This window comes from Pyxicephalus adspersus, chromosome 8 (assembly GCF_032062135.1).
Source record: "Pyxicephalus adspersus chromosome 8, UCB_Pads_2.0, whole genome shotgun sequence".
NCBI classification, from domain to species: Eukaryota; Metazoa; Chordata; class Amphibia; order Anura; family Pyxicephalidae; genus Pyxicephalus; species Pyxicephalus adspersus.
Window position 1 is genome coordinate 5,299,705 of NC_092865.1, and position 22,178 is coordinate 5,321,882.

Genomic DNA, 22,178 nt, shown 5'->3' on the forward strand with positions numbered 1-22,178 from the left:
GGGATCGCTCTAAGAATACAAAGGTCTCTCAGCAAAATCTGATGTGTTAGCTTGTTCTATACCCACATTGTTCAAAATGAGGTGCCAGCAAGATTGGGGTTTTATACCACCTACCTGCAACCCCCTGTTGGTGATGTTGGGCAAATATCCTATTAAATAAATATACCGGACGAAATCACAGTGCTTTGTAAGGCTGGTTTATTCTCTCTTTTGCCTACTGCAGAGACATCTCTTGGTTTAACGAGGCTTGGCTGGGACGAATCAAAGATGACGTTGGTGATAATCGAAGAATAAAGGTATTTGATATCATTAAGTTCTCCCTTACCTAATATAATTCTGTACATTAGAAACAAACTATTGTCTTGGTACAGTTTTTAGAAATACATGTGACTCCAGGATAAGTAAATATTGTTTAAATACTGAAGCTGTGTGTGCTTTCTGTAATCCTGGTGTGCTTTGAGTATTTCTTCCGGACCTGTGCACCATCCGGTGTGAATCTATGCCCCTGATAGAGGCTACAAGTGACCATGCTGACATATACATTTTACAGGCATAGTCTACTGTTGTCACCATCAGGAACCATGCCCTGAGAAATGTCATGCAGCCATGGATGGGGTGCATGCATACAGGAAGTGTCTGAATGATGAGGAGATCAGCAGCACTTAAATGCAACCTAAATGTATTTTATAAAATAAAAAGAACATGACAGTTGCATTTAAAAACTTAAAGCTCAAATTAAATATGCAGCTAGGGTTTGGGCCAAATATACATTATTTCAGTGTGGTGCTGCTCAAGTTACCTCAATACACATAACAGGCATTTGTGCACTGTGTTCCCATTCATTCTGAATGGCATTTCAGGGGACCTTGTCAATGTACCTGAGTTGCAGTGTACCACAATCTGTGGTGCCGCACTATTGTGTGATTGCTACATTAGAAAATAAGGTTGCATACAAACTTTCAATAATCTTTCACAATCCTTTCCAATGACAAAAGACTGAACGATGCATGAACAAGTGCTGTACATTGCTGTTCTCTCTACCCTTTACTGCCATTACAATCGTTCATTGATTGTCATCTGCCAAGATGTTGAGCGCTGTACACACGCAAGATTCTTGAGGTGTAATTTTGATGCATCTTTCACATTTTTACAAGCCCCCTCATCCTTATGTAGAGAATTTTAAACAAGCTCATACAGTGCCCAACATCTGCAATAATAAGACATCAGCCACCGAGGGAGTGCATTGTTTTTAAATGAGTCAAACAACTCATATGAGCTATTTAGCAGTGAATCTGACATTTACTAAAGCATTTACTAGTGGAGAATATTTTAGATTATTATTATTTTTTATACAACAGTATTTAAATAACGCAGACAAATTACGCAGCGCTGTACTAAGTCCATATTCATGTGACTAGCTGTCCCTTAAAGGAGCTCACAACCTAATATCCCTACCATAGTCATATGCCAAATAACCTAACTGCATGTTGCTGGAATATGAGAGGAAACCAGATTACCAGGAGGAAACACACAAAACACGGGGAGAACCTGCAAACTCCATGCAGATAGAATCCTGGCCGAGATTCCAACCTGGGACCCAGCACTGCAAAGGCCTGAGTGCTAACCACTGAGCCACAGTGCTGTCCAACCATCCGTCTAGATCCATGTGGTTTAATGGCAGCAATTGATTATTATTGATATTAATATTATTATAAATTAATAAACAGTATTTATATAGTGCCAACATTTTACACAGCGCTGTACATTAAATAGTGGTTGCAAATGACAGACAGATACAGACAGTGACACAGGAGGAGGAGAGGACCCTGCCCAAATAGATTTGCATTGTGAGAATAAGCTGTGTAATGATTCAGTTTAGGTGTTTTATGTACACATATAATTATGAAAAAGGTGGAAGTTTTCTTTTTTCTTTTTTTGAGGTCATTGCGTTCTCTGGATGCTCTGACCAGTCTGCCCTTAAAACTCTACATTTGTTTTTGCTGTCTCCTAGTACTATACAAACAGCAGGTAGTAATGTTATAACAGCAGCCGGGTTGTAAGCGGATGAATCCTTAACGTATGCAAATATTTGTCATGAAAATGACTTGCGTGCAGGCTTCGAGAGGGCGACCTTATAAATAGAGCGTGTTTAGTCTGGCTAATAGCGCTATGTCTTTATTAATTATATGTCTCTGTCAGCTAATAATGCTGTGTTTGAATTTAATCTTCTTTTTGTTTGCTCAGATTAACAATCTAAAGAAGATTCTTCAAGGAATTGTGGATTATTACAGAGAGGTAAGGCGGGAGATTTGCAATGTCAGGCATGAGGGGGTTCTGTATGGACAGCGCAAAGAGTTGTGACCCACAGTAGCCAACAAGAGCTCTTTAAGCGACGTAGGCTAGGTACACATGCAATAGTTGTCGTTGGAATACGAACGATTAACGACCGATCAACGATTATTCACGATTATTTTCAACGATGGCATTGTGCATGATTCTGTACATGCACATTCTGTTCAAATATAATCTACCAATAATGTACACACACTAGACACAATCGTTTGAATGATGCAGGAAGTGATATGTACAGGAGAAATTGTACCACAGAACAACTCATGATCACTGAACGACCATACACACAATAAACAGCATAAAACACAACATAAACACCATAAAAAACCTGGCAGAGGTTCTGACTCTTTCCATCTGCTTTCAGAACTAAAGCAAAGGTTTAGGATGACTCAGTAATGTGCTTCTTTGCCCTCACTGTCCAGGTTAGGGGTGGGGCGGTGACCAAGCTGTATTGCTCAACTGCTGTAGAGAAAAGTCCGCCAGCCGGCCTCTGTCAGTAAATCTCAGAACTCAGTTGACATAAATAATTGTGGATTATTACAGAGAGGTAAGGCGGGAGATTTGCAATGTCAGGCATGAGGGGGTTCTGTATGGACAGCGCAAAGAGTTGTGACCCACAGTAGCCAACAAGAGCTCTTTAAGCGACGTAGGCTAGGTACACATGCAATAGTTGTCGTTGGAAAACGAACGATTAACGACCGATCAACGATTATTCGCGATTATTTTGAACGATGGCATTGTGCATGATTCTGTACATGCACATTCTGTTCAAATATAATCTACCAATAATGCACACACACTAGACACAATCGTTTGAATGATGCAGGAAGTGATATGTACAGGAGAAAGTGTACCACAGAACAACTGATCACTGAACGACCATACACACAATAAACAGCATAAAACACAACATAAACACCATAAAAAACCTGGCAGAGGTTCTGACTCTTTTCATCTGCTTTCAGAACTAAAGCAAAGGTTTAGGAAGACTCAGTAATGTGCTTCTTTGCCCTAACTGTCCAGGTTAGGGGTGGGGCGGTGACCAAGCTGTATTGCTCAACTGCTGTAGAGAAAAGTCCGCCAGCCGGCCTCTGTCAGTAAATCTCAGAACTCAGTTGACATAAATTTTCATTTGCAGGTACAATATTTCCAAAGTCGAATAAAATCTAATGAAAGCTTTAGTGTAAATAAGTTATATGCGTTCCAGATGTATCAAAACAAAAAGTGTGCAATAGGGTTCATTTACTAAAGGATTTCAGGCTGTTACCATGCAAAACGAATAATCCATTTGCAAGGAATATTTCACTTACTTTAGTGAATAGGGTAAAACTCTGCTAACTTCATCAATTATTATTAATAATAACCTTTATTTATAAAACACCAACATAATATGTAGCGTTGTACAATAAACAGGGGTTGCAGTTGACAAACCGGCAGACAGTACAAACCAACACATAGGAGGAGGAGAGGAATCTATCCAATGGAGCTTACCATCCAATTATTTGCAAATTGAAAGGCTGCTTTTTTAGATATCTTTTATTTTTTTTAGATATCTTTACACTTTATTGGGTATTTGCAAAGCGAATTTTCACCACATTTACTAAGCTAAGAGATTTATCCTTTGCAAGGGAATAATTCACCTTGGTTCTCCTATAATCCCTTAGTAAACTAAAACCAGCATCTTATAATTTGTTGTCATTAGACAACATCCATATCCTGAGTTGAAAAGTTTGTCCTCTGCTAGCATCCTGCAAAGAAGGGCCCTTGCTCTTCATCTGGAAACAGTGGTCTCAGTGCAGAGGTCCAACATGCAACTTATTGGGCTTGATTTATGAAAGCTCTCCTAGACTGGAGAAGATAGACTATCATCGGTGAACCTGAGTGATCCAGCAAACCTTAAATATATTTCTTAAACTAATTTGCTGTTAGTTGGCAATTGTTTTTCAATCCTGGATTAGATCTTTTCGAGGTTTTCTGGATAACACAGGTTCTCCTATGGTAGTCCTTCTTCTCCAGTCCTGATGAGCTTTCATAAATCAGACCCTATGGCTTTGTAGTCAGTGAATCTCATGCTCCCTGCAAATAGGAGAGCTCTGGCTGGGCAGACTTCTGCAAATAGAAAACCACACATAGAAGTAGAAGATTATTTGGAATTATCTTGTCTTAAACGTGGTTATCTGGTTTCTGTGGCCAATTTGTACTGCTTCAGTTTTCTTAATTGAATTTATCAAGATTATTGCCATCACCTAAATGACCTTAATCATATGTTCAATGTTCTCAGGTCCTGGACCAGCCCGTCTCCGAATACCTTTATCCCGATCTCAATCAAATTGCAGAACAGTCAGACCCGACAGAAATGGGGCGACTGTTACAGCTTATTCTGGGGTGTGCCATTAACTGTGAAAAGAAGCAAGGTAAGGGGAGAGTGTCGTACAACAACATTGGCTCCATCACTGAAAGAGAATCGCTTCTATTTTATTTATCCCATAACTCTTCACTGAGAATCACAGAGAATGTTATTGATTTTCTGACCTTTGACTGAAACTTATCAATCTGGAAGGAAGTTTCCTCTGTTCCTGCTGATGGTGTTACTGTACCCTGATCAGAGGAAATTGCAGTGACCATTTAATAATTATTTATCATGGAAAAATAAAATCTGTTGCCGGTCACATTTAACAAAGAATGTTATCCAATACCAATTGGGTCTCGGGAACCCCCTGCAAATTACTATACCTACAGTTCACGGCATTATTGATATCAGTATGTTGTGGATAAAAATATAAAACATGTGACATACATAATGTATTTGGCGCCCGGGGCTGCTCTATACAACAACATTAGTAGTAATAATTAAAGTAAAAATATGATAATTTTGTCCAGAAAAAACCCTCAGGCCATGAAAATTATAGTGTCACTTACAATGATGGCCAATGAACCCCTCATATACATTGTAGGTCGAGCTGTTTCCCCTTACAATGGCCAGTGAAGAAGAATCCCCTTGGAATGGTAACTGGGGAAGTGGGTCCCATCCCTATTACACTGGTGATCTGTGAGAAGAATGCCGCTTACACTAGGGATGCTTGGGAAGAATGCCCCTTTACAAATGGCTAATAGGATCATTGGTACTTTTATACTAGTTCTCTTACTATTGTTCTTTACATTGGTCAGAATTGATTACATTGGTGAGCAGTAGAAAAGTGGAAAACCCCCTTTGTTTAATGGTTGGTAATGAAGGGGTAGTCAGTGAGAAGATTGCTCCTTATAGTGGGTTTATTTGGAATAATACCCCAAACAGATGCTTAGTTCAACTTTCTGAACAGATACCCCCCTTCTTGTGGTTGTGGACAAGAACAGGGGAAGAACTCTTAGCACACTTCCTGTCCTGGAGTGCATTTCATTTTTCAATTCTTGGTTTGGATATGCTTTAGATTTTCCAGAGAAGGTAGCAGGTAATTCAGGCATCTGCCATCCCTTGAAGTGTTTTGTGTACTAAAGGTTTTCATAGTATTTTGTGTACTAAAGGTTTTCACAATATTTACATAATGTCGACATATGATGCAGTGCTTTACAAAGTTCATAGTCATGTCACGACAGGCAACAGGGCTCCCAATTTAATGTTCCTACCTTAGTCAAATGTCTTTAATACAGTCTAAGGTCAATTTTGGGGGGGAAACCAATTAACCTATCTGCATGTTTTTTGAATGTGGGAGGAAACCGGAGCACCTAGAGGAAACCCACAAAAACACTGGGAGAATCTACAAATTCCATGCAGATAGTGTCCTGTCCTAGATTCGAACCTGGGACCCAGCGCTGCACAGCCTTCCCTTATGAATGTTTTGATCATTTTTAGTATACTTATCTTTTTTTGTGACAGTCATATGACAGCAATTTATCAGATTCTCATCCAGTGATTCTTTAGGGATTGTTCTTAGTTTCTGTTGTGGTCTGTTTCTCATTTCTGTGCACAATATTTACAGAACACATCCAGATCATTATGACCTTGGAAGAGTCCGTACAGCATGTGGTTATGACTGCCATTCAGGAGGTAAGCAGCCGTTGATTTATTCTTTGTTCTAAAATGTTTTAGAGGAAGACACAACACAAAAGAAGCCGCTCTGTTTATACCTTATTGCAAAAACCTGTATACAAAGTGACCAATTACAATTCATCTTTCATTAATCAGCCTACTATGAGTCACATACTATGAGTCACTTTTCTATCATTGCTATTTTGTGTCATGATAGTCCTAAGAGTAAACCCATATCAGCCACATCAGAATTCTATTTTAATTGGCTTCCATATATTGTATTTTTTTTTTTTTGCTGCTCTCCCAATGTTTTTGTTATTGTTTCATTCAAGTGAATCTCTCACCTTACATCTCTCACTATGCATTTGTATTTTGCTCTGTTCCCTTGTCCAATCCCTCACCCTGGTTATCCCACTTGCATCTCTTACTGCCCACTTGCATCTTATACTGCCTCCTCTTGTGTATCTCACTTACTGGTCCCCTTTTCAGTATTCTCCCCAGAATTTTTTTTTAAGCTGGATGGGAAGAAGTTGTAGGCACGCATTGTGACCCAACTTTTTAACATACACCCACAAACTGCCGGGTGCTTACTGAAAATTGCCAGCTGATGCGCCCAGCTTAAAAGGGGCCAGGGGAGAACCCTTTGCCCTGTTCTACCTCTGTTGCCCCAAGTTATTTTTTTTTACCCTGTTTCTCATACATCCAATCCAGTCCATTTCTCCCCTGCTCCCTCCCAGTCCATTGCTTACCCTAACTCTTCTTTATCTCACCCTTTTCCACCCCATTTACTTCAGCAATGCTTTTCTTGCATCATATAAATTTAGTGCTTTTTTTTTTTTCTCCAGCGCTGTTTAGTGTAGGATTTTCTAACATTGAAGACTCTTGGTGGGTTACAAAAAGTTATAGATTTGGTGCACCTGATAAGAACCAGAAGACCTATATGTGGTGGCAGGTCTACTCATAGACGGGCAAATATCTTACCATGTGTAGTGATCTTATCCACCCAATATGATATATCTGCAGCAATGTAAGCGTCCCACAAGAGGAAGTAGTACGTACATAGTTTACTCTTTTCCTATTTTTTCTCAATGGGACAAGGGACAGGTCATCCCAAGCCCTGTGTGAGTTTCTACAGTCTTCATCACCTCAAAACACAGCGTCCTTGCCTGTCCGAGTCCCTTGGTGTAGTATTTCACAGCTTTCATGCAAAGGAATTTACGAACCTATGAACTTGGCTGAATAATATATTAAGGATGGAAACCAGAATTAGGTTTATAGTGCTGTAGAATTGTAAATGTCCAAATATTTTTCTCACACTGCAGAAGGGGAGTATGATTGGAGGTGCCACATCTGGTTCTATAAGGTGAATGTGTGTTACTGCAGATTGGGAGGGGGGTGAGTGCTCACTAAATTCCTTTAAAGCAGTAGTACTCTTGTTCCACAAGAATGACGTGTGTATAATACTCTGCCTATTCTGACAGCATTGGCTGACATTTCTGATGTAATCCTAATGTGTAATATTTTGTCTGTCTGATAAAATCTAAGCAATCGTTACTGTAACACACAAACCACGATATTGTGTTGTGTGTTGGAGTAGGGATATTAGATTTTAACAGCACTTCATTGCACCTTTCCAAAGCAGGTGCATTTCAGCATTTTAATGAGCAGTGTTGCAGTGCACTTCATAATGCAAGGGCTGCCTAAAGCCGCATACACACTTGCAATTATAGTCATTTATTATTGGGCGAGAACCATTGGAAGTGTGTACATAGCTTTAATCACATCTTGTGATAAGCATACTGTGAATCTGTTGTTAGGCTACGTACACGCGTCGGATGATTCTCTTCCAATAATCGTCTCAGGTCTGGTAAGGGACGAGAGAGAATCTGGCGTGTCTACAGTGCTCGTCCAATGTCGTTCGTGGATCTGTCCTGGTGGATCCACAAACACCCAATGATGGTAATATAAGTGCGGAGTGGCGTCCGGCGTTCTGCCCCCTCCCCTCTCTATAGAGCTGAATGCTTTTTATGTACTGCTCTCAATCAGTCTTTTGTCTTTGGAAAGGATAGGGAAAGATCGTTTCCAATGAGATTATTGAATGTGTGTGTGTAGCCTACGATTTGATGGATTGCTATGTGTTCAGTGATTTATGTTCCACATGTGTTTTTTTGTGTTTTCCAGCTCATGAGTAAGGACAGTGTGGACTCTTCATTGGTGGAGCTAGAAGGAGACATGGAGCAACAGGTACCTCTTATTCTATAACAACACATTACAGCTGGCCTATTCATTTGTATAACCTGGTTGAAGTGAATTTTTAAAAATAGATATACAGATGAACATCCATGATAATGTTCATAGTCACAGCCTATAATCAGGTGTCTGTAGCCATGCAGGATATCTATATTTTGCTGGCCAAACACATAATCCAAACATTGGGCCTGATTTTATTAAAGCTCTCCAAGGCTGGAGAGGGTACACACCCATCAATGGAACTGGGTGATTCAGCAAAGCTGGAATGGATTTCTTCAAAGTCATTTGCTATTTGCAAGCAAATGTTTTGAATCCTGGACCAGATTCATTCCAGGTTTCCTGGATCACCCATCTTCACTGATGGAAGTGTACCCTCTCCAGCCTTGAAGAGCTTTAATAAATGAGGGCCAAAGTCTGATCTACCAAAAATCAATTGCTTGAATGGTATTCAATCTATAAAAAAAAACAAAGAATGACCCTGGCAGATAACCCAGCTTTATTTAAGCAGAACAGAAGTTTTCTATGTTGTGTAAAACAATCGTTTTGGATACCTGCCAAACTTCTATTGTCTTCAATTATCAGTGAGATAAGTGTCCTTATGTACATAGATCATTCTGACCTTTATATTGTTATTTTATTTTTAAGAGAATCTTTCTTATGCATATATTATATATATATATATATATATAATAAAATGAAAGGATTGATGACCTGAAAGGTTTTATGAAGGCTTACTAATGAACAAGGGTAGCCTGTAAAGTCATTGGCAAGTCAAATCTTCACATCTATGTCAAGTAGCAGATTGTAAGCTCTTCGAGGCAGAGTCCTCTCCTCCTGTGTGTCTGTATTAGTCTGTCATTTGCAATCCCTGTTTAATGTACAGCGCTGCTTAATATGTTAGCGCTATATAAATCCTGTATAATAATAATAATAATAGCAGTACCCCGCTGCGTATTGTGGTTGTTCCCACTGGTCTCTGTATTCTGTAATGATGCAGCAGCCAGCAGGAGAAACCGTATCTCACAGGGGGTATACATGTTATCTTACACACTCACAAATATTTCTTTGTAAGAGGAAAGATTGGAAAAAGGAAAGATATAACTTGCCACCAGCCAGACACACACATTAAAAAAAAACATCCTTTAAATAAATATTTACATATATTGTGTACAGAAGCTATGAATCTCATAACACATGGTTATATTATCATCAGTTATTTTTATTGCAATAAAACTAGTTTTGTCCTAATGACTTGGCAGACTTCTCACCACTCCCCGACTCTGCCACACCTAATTCTAATACCTACCCACTCCACTCCACACAGGAACACGTCTGTGGCCCTGTATACTCAGGATTTAACACATACACCTGAGTCACCCAAACATACATGTCTACCTCCCACTGTGTGTACCTGCCTGTTCAGCGCCCTCATTTCTTCGTCAGCCTTTATAAAAGTTTTATTGTGTTTGATGAAGCCATCTGTGATGGAAGCACCTGCTCTAAATGAATGGTCACCAGGGTCGGTCACCAATAGGCAGGAGTTAATTTTTAACACTAACTGGACAAGGTGTAGTTTGCCAAAGCAATGTGTATGTATCACAAACAATTGTTGCCTTTTCCTTTTAATAAATACACTTTTTTCACAAGTGTCAGTGCTGCTGATCTCCTCTGATGCATCCATGCAGCCCTTTCGTGAGATCATGTGAGCTATTGTTGACCTAGTTCTATAGCTTGCCTGAACTTTAACCTTTAATACCTTCTGAATCACTGACCTGGAAAAAGTATGCAGCTCAGGTGTACAATCTGTACTTGCTTTAGGTGTGTGACTTCATCTACTGAAATAATAAGATCATTTTACATGCAATTAGCATTCCTTATAATGAGTAGCAATGGGAGCTTATTGTTCAGTATAGTTCCCTGGGGGCTTGCACATAAAAGCTGGGAAGTATTCCATTTTTTTGTGGATTTCCTTTATAATGTAGTAATTCTTACAAGCCAAATTATTATTAGAAAACACTTTTATACCTCATGTACACCCCTTACCTCTTACATTGTAGTTTGAGTGCATTTTAGGAGCCTGACATCATGGGATGTAAAACACTGGTCAGAACTGTAACCTAAGGGTGGGTACACACCTGGAATAATTGTCGTTGGGAAGGATATTTTACAACGACAAAGGACTGAAAGATGCATGAACGAGCGCTGTACATACAGCACCGTTCTGCTTTTTGGAGAGGGGAGGGGGAGAATGATGGAGCAGCACCCCACTTCGCTCTCTCCCCTCCACTTTTTTTATGATTGTTCGCCCTTTGTGGATCCGCCAGGATGGATCCATGAACGACGACATGCTGTACACACGCCAGATTCTTGTCTGATTTCACCCCTGAGGCAATTATCGGATGGGAATCATCTGACGTGTGTATGTAGTTTAAAGCTCCAAGTCGTATATAACTTCTTGTTGCTAAATTTGGCTTACTTCTAAAAATGAGGGAATTGTACTGTGCTGTGCAATTTCCCTCTTGTGCCTATCTGTGAGACAGTGGACAGTTTTTTTCCTCTATCTATCCACATACAACTGTCCTATATTGGAGTTTTTTATGTTAATAATAATGAATTGTTCTGTGTATTGTAGCTTAACCGGACCCTGGAATTACTGGAGGAAGCAGAAGCTGAGAAGGAAGAGCTGAAACAGAGGTGTCAGGAGCTGGACCTCCAAGTAAGGACCTGTTAATTGTTTATTATAGATGTAAACCCTGATTGGATCATGTTTTAATACCTGCATATCATAAACAGTTGCCTGTTTGTTTTCTTTTATAACGCATTTTTTATTATAATGTCTATTAGGAGAGCTGTAGAGTGACCGTAAAGGATCACAGTTGGGAAACTGACAGAGTGTTGTCATTCATGCCAGGATCACTGACTTAATTTAATGAAAGCTGCAAAGTTTAAAAAAAAAATGTCTTTTGAAATGACATTGTTTAAGGTATGGAAGCAGTGTGTGGGGAACGGAGGAGATAACCGCTGTCAGGTTTTTACAAGAAAATTTTCAGCCGTAATTACATTCCAAGATATTAAAGCACCAACCTTTTAGGAACAGAGGGTCTAGTGGATGGTTGTACATGTGCCCGTTTATTAAAGTAACAGACAGGTCAATATTTATCAGCCATTTAACGTAGCGGTGGGGAAGCACATACGCTAAGGATTTTGGGCTACCTTTTCATGATTTTGTGGTATCTGACATCAGTGGCAGTGCTCAGAATTCCTCCTCACTTCAGCAGATTGCTGCTTCCACTTGTAAACAAGAGCAGACAGAGGAAGTCTTCTACTACCCAGTTCCTCTTTTAGCAAATCACTGTAGAACTATTGACCAAACCTGCACCCTTGTATGCTGCTGTACCCTAGGGGGATTGGAGCTGCTTCGGAAAGAAGGTAGGCCACTATCTGCATCCAGCTGGCATCTCCTCCCCAGATAAATGACGTAAATGCCCCTGGCTATCCACACGATTCAAAGGAAGATGGTTCATAACACCAGGCCAACTTCTTCCATGCCTCCTTGGCCCATTTCTGATGCTCACATGCCCATTATAGGCATAGGCCAGCATGGGCTGACTGGTTTGCAACTATGCAGCCCTATGTGTAGCTGTCTGCAATGCACTGTGTGCTCTGACACCATTATCTTATGGTCAGCAATAAACATTGAGCAATTTGTGATACAGCAGCTCTTCTTTATAATTAGCTCAAACAGGCTAGCCTACCTTCCCCACACACATTGATGACCTTTGCCTAGTCACAGCTTCATTGGTTAGCCTTTTTTTGACCACTTTTGGTAGGTACTACACACTCCGTACCAGGACCCCACAAGATCTACACTTTTAGAGATGCTCTGATTGTGACCTGGGTCTCACATACCCCCTCCTTGTCAGGGGCCTTCGTAACCAGAGGATCAATGGTAATAATTTCACTCGTCAGTGGTTAAAAATGTTGGCTGATCAGGGTAAATCCATACAATTTAAAGATAATGTAGTGTTTGAGTGTCCGGTTAATATATAACGTGGAAATCAAACATGATAATACCATTGGCCAATAACGCTGGCCTTGCTCCCACACTTAGTGCCAGATCAATCCGTTTGTATTTGCTGCCCTTGAAACAGTGCTTGTCTGTAAATTCGTGTAGTTTTTATAGGATTACACTTAACATAAAGAGGGTCAGGGTTATACAAATGACCTTGACATCAAACCAAATCTGAGATCAGAGCCCCAGCGTTTTAAAAAATGCTTTACTATCAATGTATTTGGCTGCTTTCCCGACTGATGTTTGTCCTCTTATAGTTGCTGCAGCCCTGTTCAAATGGTGTCTATGTTGTATGTATGTATGTATGTATGTATGTATATATATATATAATATATTCACACACACCATCTGAAGTATTGCATTTTGATCTATTGTTATAGCTTTTACCATAAAGCGAAACTTCACTTCCTCACAGGACAATGTAACAGATTTACTGCCTACAGACACAAAGTCATCTTACCATTGCAGGGAAAGGTTGCAGCAAAATCTCTTAACTTACCTTACCACTGATTCTTTGCCACTCCTTTCTTCTTCCCCTGGTACTGTTATGACTTCTGTTAGTGATTTGGTAGAACAATAATGTTATTCCCTCTGTCATATGACAGTGATTAGCTGCTAGATCCTAACACTGTCATAGAGGAAGGGGGCCACGTGCTACCCCATACCTGGAACTGTAGGACATTTTGGACAGCTGTGGAACAGAAGGAACTACCAGAGGAACCAAAAGAAGTGGAGGTGATATTAGAAAGGCCTTTTTTGCACCTAGCCCTGCGTGGGCAAAGTGATAGGGTCTCTTCAATGTAGCCCTTCCTCCTACTTGGCTTGCTTTCACTACCCCACTGCTCAGTTCATCAGTTTCTTTTTTCTTTCTTTCTTTTCGTTCGTTCAGTTTTGGGATTCAATAAAAGATGAGGTCTGCCTTCCTCCTAATGTGCATCCTACCGACAATACTGATTGCTTTTATGGATAGCAGGTATCACTAAAGATATTCAGTTTATATTCTAGATTGCTTCACACTTCAAGTAGCATGAAGCCATTGGCTCGCAATCTGTAGAATGTTATCAGCATCTTGAATGTGCAACGTGTTGCATATCTGCCCAGAATTCTCATGCACGCCTATTTTGCAACCTTCTGTGTGTCCTTTTGGCTTGGCGTGTGAAGATATTTTTAGAGCCACCTTAGTACCTCTTAAGTAAACAGGTTTAAATTCAGCACAAGTTTGTGCAGTCACGTCCTCTTTTCCGAAGTCACACTTTTTAAATAGTTCATTGGGTCAGCACAGGGACATGATTAGGTCACGGAGTGCATTTTTTTTTTTTTTTACACTTTGCATTTTAGAACAAAGGAAGGACTCAACTACCACCAAATAAGAGGAGAAAAGAATGTTTTCTTTAGGGACATAGGGAGGGAGCGCGGAACCACAGTGTGTAGCGGGGCACAGCCTTACAACAACCTGGGAAGTGTATGACGGAAGCTGCAGCCCTGGGGTGGAGAGACTTTAGAAGATGGACAGCACTTTTAGTTCAGGAATAAAATAAAATGACACAAAGAGGAACTAATCAGTTTGCAGCTTCTCATTTACCTGTCCCTACCGGATAGGAATGTTTATGAATTGCATAGACAAAAACACAAACCCTTTTGAAGATTGCCTGAACTTCAACATAAAAATGTTCATAAAACGTGCCTTTAGGTTCACTATATTCTACTTTCTATATAAAATCCAAGGTATAAACTGTGTTTGGGTTGACAGTTGTGCTCTTTCAGCCTGCTCAGTGACAACAGTTTGGTGTAGGTCCTTTTCTGTTCCCGCATGACCATACCCCTCTGTTCAAAGCCAGCTCCAAAAAGACATGGTGGGACCATACTGGTGTGGAGGAACTCGAGTGATCTTCACAGTCCTGAACTTAATACTACCAACACCTTTAAGATTAATTGGAATGTTGATTACTTCATAGATTTCCATGTCACCCTGCAAGGTTCACTTTGAATTCTGGCTATAGTGGGTTACAAAGAATTCAAATACGGGTGGATTCCTCACCACTGGTGCAGTGTTTGCTGGATAGCATTATTAGTTCACAAATTGGTGTAAATATTCTGTCTGATTACTGAATAATACCCATGGTTGCTTAGAATTATTTAGTTTGTGTCACTGTTGTAGGAGTCACTTTGTGTTTTAGATTCTAAGTACCCATGTATGGGCCATGTTGCATCTCGGATCATTTCAGATATTTCATTGAGGTATAAAAATAAATTGTAATAATTTCACATATTGCACTTATTCAATAGAAAAATTTGCCATGTGTACACTACATCTAATCCCTTACTTGTCTCCTTCACCAGGTGACCAGCCTTCAAGAGGAACGGAACAGTTTATTGGCTGAAAATGAGGTGCAGAATGAACGAATAAAGCAATTGGACTCCTTTGACGAGCCCACGAATACAGCAGCTAAAAAATATTTTCAGATTCAGCTGGAGCAGCTACAGGAAGAAAATTACAGGTATATACAAACTGTATAAAGAGGGTTCTATACTTGTACGGGCCCTCAAATCCATCGAATGTCTGTTAGATGCCAGGAACGCCAAGACCTTTACTGGGAGGTCATTGTAGCTTTGTTTCAGTGCAGCAGAGCATAATATAAGGCACACACAAAGAACAAAGTGCAGCTTTGATACAAATTGATTATATATATATATATCTTTTGTAATTCCATGGTTACTGCTACAGCTAGAGAAATCTCATAATCTCATCTGTGATGGAGTCCTGTGGAAAATTATTTAGCATCCTGGCATATTAAACCTGATTTATTAAAGCTCTCTAACGCTGGAGAGGATAAACTTTCATCAGTAAAGTTGGGTGATCCAGCAAATCTGAAATGGATTTGGTCCAGAATTAAAAACATTAGCTAACAAAGCAAATGGCTTTTAAAAAATCCATTCCAGGTTTGCTGGATCACAGGATTGCAGGATAGCTATAAGTTTGTGGTCAAATCACCAACACTTCATCATATGAACTGTATGTGGATACCTCTCTCAGCGGATCATGTTCAGGTGTATATTAATCTTTCTTTTTATTTTTATTGGTAGGTTGGAAGCAGCAAAGGATGATTATCGAGTTCACTGTGAGGAGCTGGAGAAACAGCTGATTGAGACACAGAATCGCAATGTTGAGTTGGCCGGTTTAGCTGAGGAATCCAGGGCTTTAAAAGATGAAATAGATGTTCTTAGGTACATCTTCTTATATCTGATTTTAGAAGTGATCAAAAACTATATAAAGTTCTCAATTCCACAAAAAAAAAAATCATATTACCTACACTGCTTAGAGGGTGCAGTTGTCTCTAGTATTTATTATATAGAAAACTGTACAGACTACAGTGGTCCAGAGTATGTACCGTACAGCACAGCACTGCTTTGTGTGTCATGTACAAAACATGAACTGTAAATCAGCCTGCAGTTTATAATATAATAATACACACAGTACGGTATGCAGAAGTGCTGGTTGTATGCAATGTTGAGTGCAGTAAATAAATTCCGTTAGTTCATAGGTGTAACATACAGGGGTCAGGAATATTACTATACAGTAGAGCATGCAGATTACAGGGATCCAGGGTTTGTAGTAGAATATATGGCGTACGAGTGTCAGGGGTATGTTACATATAATTTCAATACTTTTTTGGGATCATACAAACTATGTAATACAACACGGCAAACAGGCCGCAGTGGGCCAAAGTATGTAATCTTCCATCCTACACTCCCTGCTTACTAAAGGCCCAATATTTTTTTTATATTTGACATCAAATGGCCAATCCTCCCCTTCAGGTGGACAAGTATGTTGACCATCTATGTACGGTGGTAAGCACTCTGGCCTTTGCAGCGCTGGGTCCCAGGTTCGAATCTCAGCCAGGACACTATCTGCATGGAGCATGCAGGTTCTCTCCGTGTGTGCATGGGTTTCCTCCCGCATTCCAAAAACATACAGTTAGGTTAATTGGCTTCCCCCTTAAAAAAAATTTAGCTATTAATGACATATGACTATAGTAGGGGTATTAGATTGTGAGCCCCTCTGAGGGTCAGCTAGTGACATGACTATGGACTTTGTAAAGCGCTGAGTAATATGTTGGTGCTATATAAATACTGTGTAATAATAATGCTGGCAGACCCCTTTTCAGCAAAATGGCAGCTGTAGATTGCAATATCATCCACTCTGTGGCCTAGTGTATAGTGTAAAGCCCAAAAGTTTTGTTATTGACTCCTCATATTTCTCAAATGTAGAGTGGCAGGTGAAATAATTACTAGCTATTTGGTAATGATAAAAAAGGGCATTTATCATAGCTGCTGGTCTGAAATTGGCTTCAAATAAAAAATAAATAATAAACATGCACACGGTAAAAAAGTCGACTAATGTCACATTTACAGCAAGCCTTGACCTAATGCATATTTCATATTAAAAATTTGTGTTTTTTATTTATTTTTTTAGAGCAACAGCAGATAAAGCCACCAAGCTGGAATCCACTGTGGAAACATACCGCAAGAAATTAGAGGATCTGAACGACCTGCGAAAACAAGTGAAAACCCTGGAGGACACAAATTTAATGCACATGCACAATACGGTGAGCCTGGAGGAGGATCTTAAGAAAGCCAACGCCGCTCGCACTCAGCTGGAGACTTACAAGCGGCAGGTAGGCAGTTTCATTATATATCTGCAAACAGGTTCCCTTTTGGAGTGTAGTCACATGATCCTGCAGCCTTTCACCTTTTCTGATGTTTCCTGTCTCTGTATAGGTCCAAGATTTGCACACCAAACTTTCCATGGAATCTAAGCGAGCGGACACCTTGGCATTCGAACTGACCAAACTACGTGAGAAGCAGGATGCACTGATAAAGGAAAAGGAGGTAATGGTGTAGTATGGAAGTACACGGTAACCAAAGCCATAATTTGGCGCAAGGTTAAATTTCTTAGTGACTCCCTTCAAAACCTTCAACTTCTGTGCATCACTATTGGTCCATCACTGTTATGGGTTACCACAAAACCTACTAGTGGTGTGCTGGAAAGGGGAGAGGCCTTCTACTCACCTGCAGGACCTGGCTGTTATTTGCACAGCAGTAAACCAAAAAGATTATGGGCTCCCAGGATATTCTGTAGAAAGACTGAGAATAAGAGGAGCTCTGTCAACTTTTTTCTAAAAAAGACAAAGGAACTTCCAATGAGATCTTCCAATGATTACCTTTAACCCTGCAGATCCCTTGATGGCGCTGGACCTCTCCTCGATCTGGTCCCACGCCGTCTTGATACTCTTCTACTTCCCGTGAACGCCGGAGGCCGCCATCTTTTTTTCTTCTTCTTTGTCCTTCTTGCTACGTCATCCAATCATGTACTGCGCAAGTGCGGGATCAGGTCACATAGCCTGCTGTAAAGGGCAAAAAAAAGAGACAATCTCCCTGCACATCCGTGATATTGGCATCTCTTTCCCATTAGTGAGGAAAATGCATGCAAGCCTCCTGGAATGCATGAATTAGGTATCCCGGGAGGCTCTCCAATCAGTCTTGATCGATGCAGCCAACTGTTCTGTGAAGGGGAAGAACGAGCAGATGGCACTCTGCTGTGTCCTCCTCTATAGCATTGACAGCAGCTGTCCCTGCTCAATCGATTAGTAATCCCCCCCAAAAAAATACTGTTGGGGGACCACTGTACACATACTAAATTTTTAAACAAAATGATTACATGTTGCACCTGTAAATATCTGTGTTCTGAGGTATTTTCATTATCGATTCACACTTCTCCCTGTACAGAGGCTCAATAAATTGGGGTGGGTGGCCACCCAACAAAAAAGGGTAATGCTTGTTCAGGGTGTACACACAGGGTGCAAAGCTGATTGTTCTTCCCTGTAGAAAGGGGAGGGAGTATGATCTCTTTTCCATTTAGTTACATAGTGAGCTCTGATTTTTGAATAGTGGAGGGTGCAGAGGCCTCCATCAGCAGAGCAGAGTTTTACAGATTTTATGTATCAAAGGGCAATTATCTAACTATCTGTAGAAAAATAACAATAATTTGCAGTGATTTGACAGTCCCTCCATTTCTTGCAGAGGCTGATTAACCATCGTGACGCTCTGAAGGAAACCAATGAGGAGCTCAGATGTTCGTTGGTGCAGCAAGACCACCTTAATCAGTCTGGTAAGTCCACCAACTATACTGGGGGTATATGGCTCCTAGAGGACATTAGGCACACTCTAATAATAAAGCACAATCTCAGCAAAAGTGCTGTCTATTAGATTTGGAAGAGTTAAACTGAGCATACACTGTATAATCTGATTATACATTTCCTACGCTTAGGTTTTCCAAAACTTTATCATAAAAGGTCAAACCTAAACAATTTGTATTAAATCACTTGTGCCCTTCAGTCCTTACCATAACTAGGACAACATATATAAAACCATTGCACGACCCCCCTTTATCTTCATCAGGACAGAAATGATGGCAAATTTCCTTTTTAACTGGGACACAAAAACTCATTTTGGTGATGATGTTCTATTGCTCTCTGAGCCTCCATGTGCTGGCGATAACAGTCCAACCTCCCCAGTTCTTGTCTGTTGTTCTTCAGTCTGTATTGACTGAAAGAAGGGCCACCCAGAATATAGAGAAGGGTTTAGGAGGCTGCAAGGTGTCATGGAGGCACACAGAAGTGCATTTGAAGACACAGGGTGCCCCAGAGGGTCACCTATGGATTGTGAGCACTTAGACGATGCTCAAACATGAAGTCATATAGCACTTTATAATTACAAGTGGCACAAGTCATCACAGAATCACAAAGAGCTGTCCCCTCATTGGCCATGTCATCAATTAGGAGAGATGTCTTCTACAGGGTTGCAATTGCAGTGCTTCAGGTGAAACCTAAAAACCTGCCGATGGATCCCAGGAGAGGTGAGTGTGACAACCTTCATCCACCATATCCTCCACTTGTTATATTGTATGAACCCAACAACTCGCTGCTTTACATTCCTGTATTTTAGTTGTCTTTATTTTGATTGATATTCACTCATATTTTAGGAGATCCTGGATTCCAAAGTAATGATAATCTTGCAGCAGAGCTTCTACCAGTGGAGTATCGGTGAGTAGCTATATATATGGGGAGAACAGACACACACACATTATATATATAATATGTGTGTTCTCCCCAGGCCCTTTTCAAGTAGTTGTTATTGGGGTGTATATCAAGTTACAGGAAGGTAGCAGAGTTGAAAATCCCAAAAGAGGAATACAGTATGAAATAGATGATGCAAACACACATCAATATACAGAATTTATACAATAGATATGTTGCTAAAATATACACAGAGAATAATATAGCTATCCAAGAAAAGATTTTATTTAGGCTGGGTTTGAGGCTTTAGCAGAACCTAACAATATAAAATAAAATAATTAAGAAATGTACGCTCTTCTGTATTAATAAGTATTTACCTGCTTTTTACCATCTTCTTTAAAATGTACATTAGGCTACACATGTGCAGCTCTGTGTACGTCCTTAGTATGCCTTTGGGGCCAGAATGAGTAAACTCCTATGTGCATGTGCAGTTCTGTATACATTCACAGTGCACCACTGTACCAGGATTAAACTTCTGTGTGCATGTGCAGGAGTGACATCACGCTAAGATCCTAAACCCAGAGGAAGATCGGTAGAAGATGTCTGCACCATTAAAAGAGTGAGGGGAGGGGCATGCAGTCCCATTTTTAGAAAATAAAGAAGAGGTAGATTGTGACCATGTGGAGGGAAGGTTGGTGGAGTAGGTTGGAGGTATCTGTATAATGTCAAAATTGAGACCAGTCCTCCACTGTAAAGTTCATTCCTATACATATAGACAGGAGTGGTCGGGAAGATGTATTTTTAGAAGAGAGGGAACTAAACTTTTTTAGAGACAGTTCACATTTTAGAGGGAGTTTTTTGGGGAGTTTCACATTATTTTACATATATGTTTTTAATTATGTAATTGTATCTGACAATTACACTACTGCAGATGCCACTAAAGCCTTAAGGTGGCAGTGTTCATCTACAGAATAAAAGGTTATTATGTGGACCGTAAATGACAGCTGATGTAATCCCATGTTTGGTATCCACTTTGGGTCATGATCATTAGTGGTAGCATCCTGGAGGTGTCAGCGTCAGCTGGTCGCTCTTGAAAGGGGTTATTAATTATCTTAATTCTAGCACAGGGTATAATTTCTGATAGGAAGGAGTTAAATCATTCTTTCTACACTACTGGCTCTGATCACACTGCCATTTACTAGGAAACTGTCACTTTTTTTAGGGAGATGTTAATCAGACTCCAGCATGAGAATAAAATGCTCCGCGTGCAGCAGGAGGGCTCGGAGAATGAACGAATCGCAGAGCTACAGACACAGCTGGACGAGAAGCAGAGGAAGATGAGCGAGATGGAGACGGAGAACAGGTGAGAGGGCATCACACGGCGCCAACTATTAGAGAGAGACGCTGCTACATGATTTTGTTTTACTATTTGTTTTTTGTTTTGTTTTTTTTGTTTTTTTTTTTGTAGTTGAGATGCAAGTTCTTCTTTTATTATCATATACTAGAAGGTGTCCTTTTTTTATCTCAGCCTAAACATCACTCCACTTTTACAAGAAGAAAGGAGATCTTTAAATTATTTCAGCTGTATTTACTGATCGTTTTGTCACACCTTTGTGTATTTTGGTAACTGTCCCAATTTGATCTGCACAGCTTGTTGGGTGTCAGTGGGAATGAACATTTGTCTGGGGGCACTTCCACTATTGTATCCTTATGTCCATAGCATTTTTATCTGGGATATGTTTATTTCCCTAGTGGTTTAACTTGATGGACTTATGTCTTTCTTCATCCTGACTTTCTATGGAATATAAGTGATACGTGGGATGATTTACCTAAAGAATTTAGGATGTTCAATTCGGAAAGTCATGAGATATTTCCTGTAGCTTAGTGAATGTGGTGGAAATTCACTTTGCAAGAAATACCCAATCATGAACCATCATAACCATACAGGAATGTTGCTAACACATGACAGATGTCAGCAGAGGATCATCTAATTCACTAAGCTGAGTGAGAATTCATGAACAGCCTAAATTCCATTAGTAAATCAAAACCATAGAGTTTTTTTTTTTTTTTTTTTGTAAATCAGAACTGCTTAGCTGTAACATCCAAAGGAGGGGCTCTCAGCAGACCTTGGCCTATTACACATCAGCAAATCTGCTACCTATTACTACCCCACATACTATGCCATGGCAGTAATGGTCCATAACCAAGCTCACTGGTTAGTGAGGAAAATGCATGCACAGAAGGAGCACAGGTGAGCATCCGATATTAAAGCTCACGCTTTAAAAGCATCTTCAAGCTTGTGTCTACATCTGATTCCCCAATTGGTTAAATCCAGGGTGGTGGAGGTTGGGTAAAGAGCAGATCGGGGGATACATATGCATTGTCCCCAGAGGAGGAGTTT

The 22,178-nt window shown here is 40.1% G+C and overlaps 1 protein-coding gene across 1 annotated transcript in view; it reads left to right on the forward strand.

Annotated features, from left to right (window-relative positions):
- HOOK1 (hook microtubule tethering protein 1) overlaps window positions 1-22,178 on the forward strand; it is a gene marked incomplete in the record, with an annotated part of 41,686 nt that overhangs the window by 11,185 nt on the left and 8,323 nt on the right. Inside the window, 13 exon segments of the mRNA XM_072419374.1 lie at window positions 224-296; window positions 2,245-2,295; window positions 4,634-4,766; window positions 6,330-6,397; window positions 8,561-8,623; window positions 11,262-11,345; window positions 15,042-15,199; window positions 15,786-15,926; window positions 17,176-17,377; window positions 17,481-17,591; window positions 18,783-18,870; window positions 19,744-19,804; window positions 21,000-21,140. Of these exon segments, the coding sequence (XP_072275475.1) occupies window positions 224-296; window positions 2,245-2,295; window positions 4,634-4,766; window positions 6,330-6,397; window positions 8,561-8,623; window positions 11,262-11,345; window positions 15,042-15,199; window positions 15,786-15,926; window positions 17,176-17,377; window positions 17,481-17,591; window positions 18,783-18,870; window positions 19,744-19,804; window positions 21,000-21,140 (1,374 nt within the window).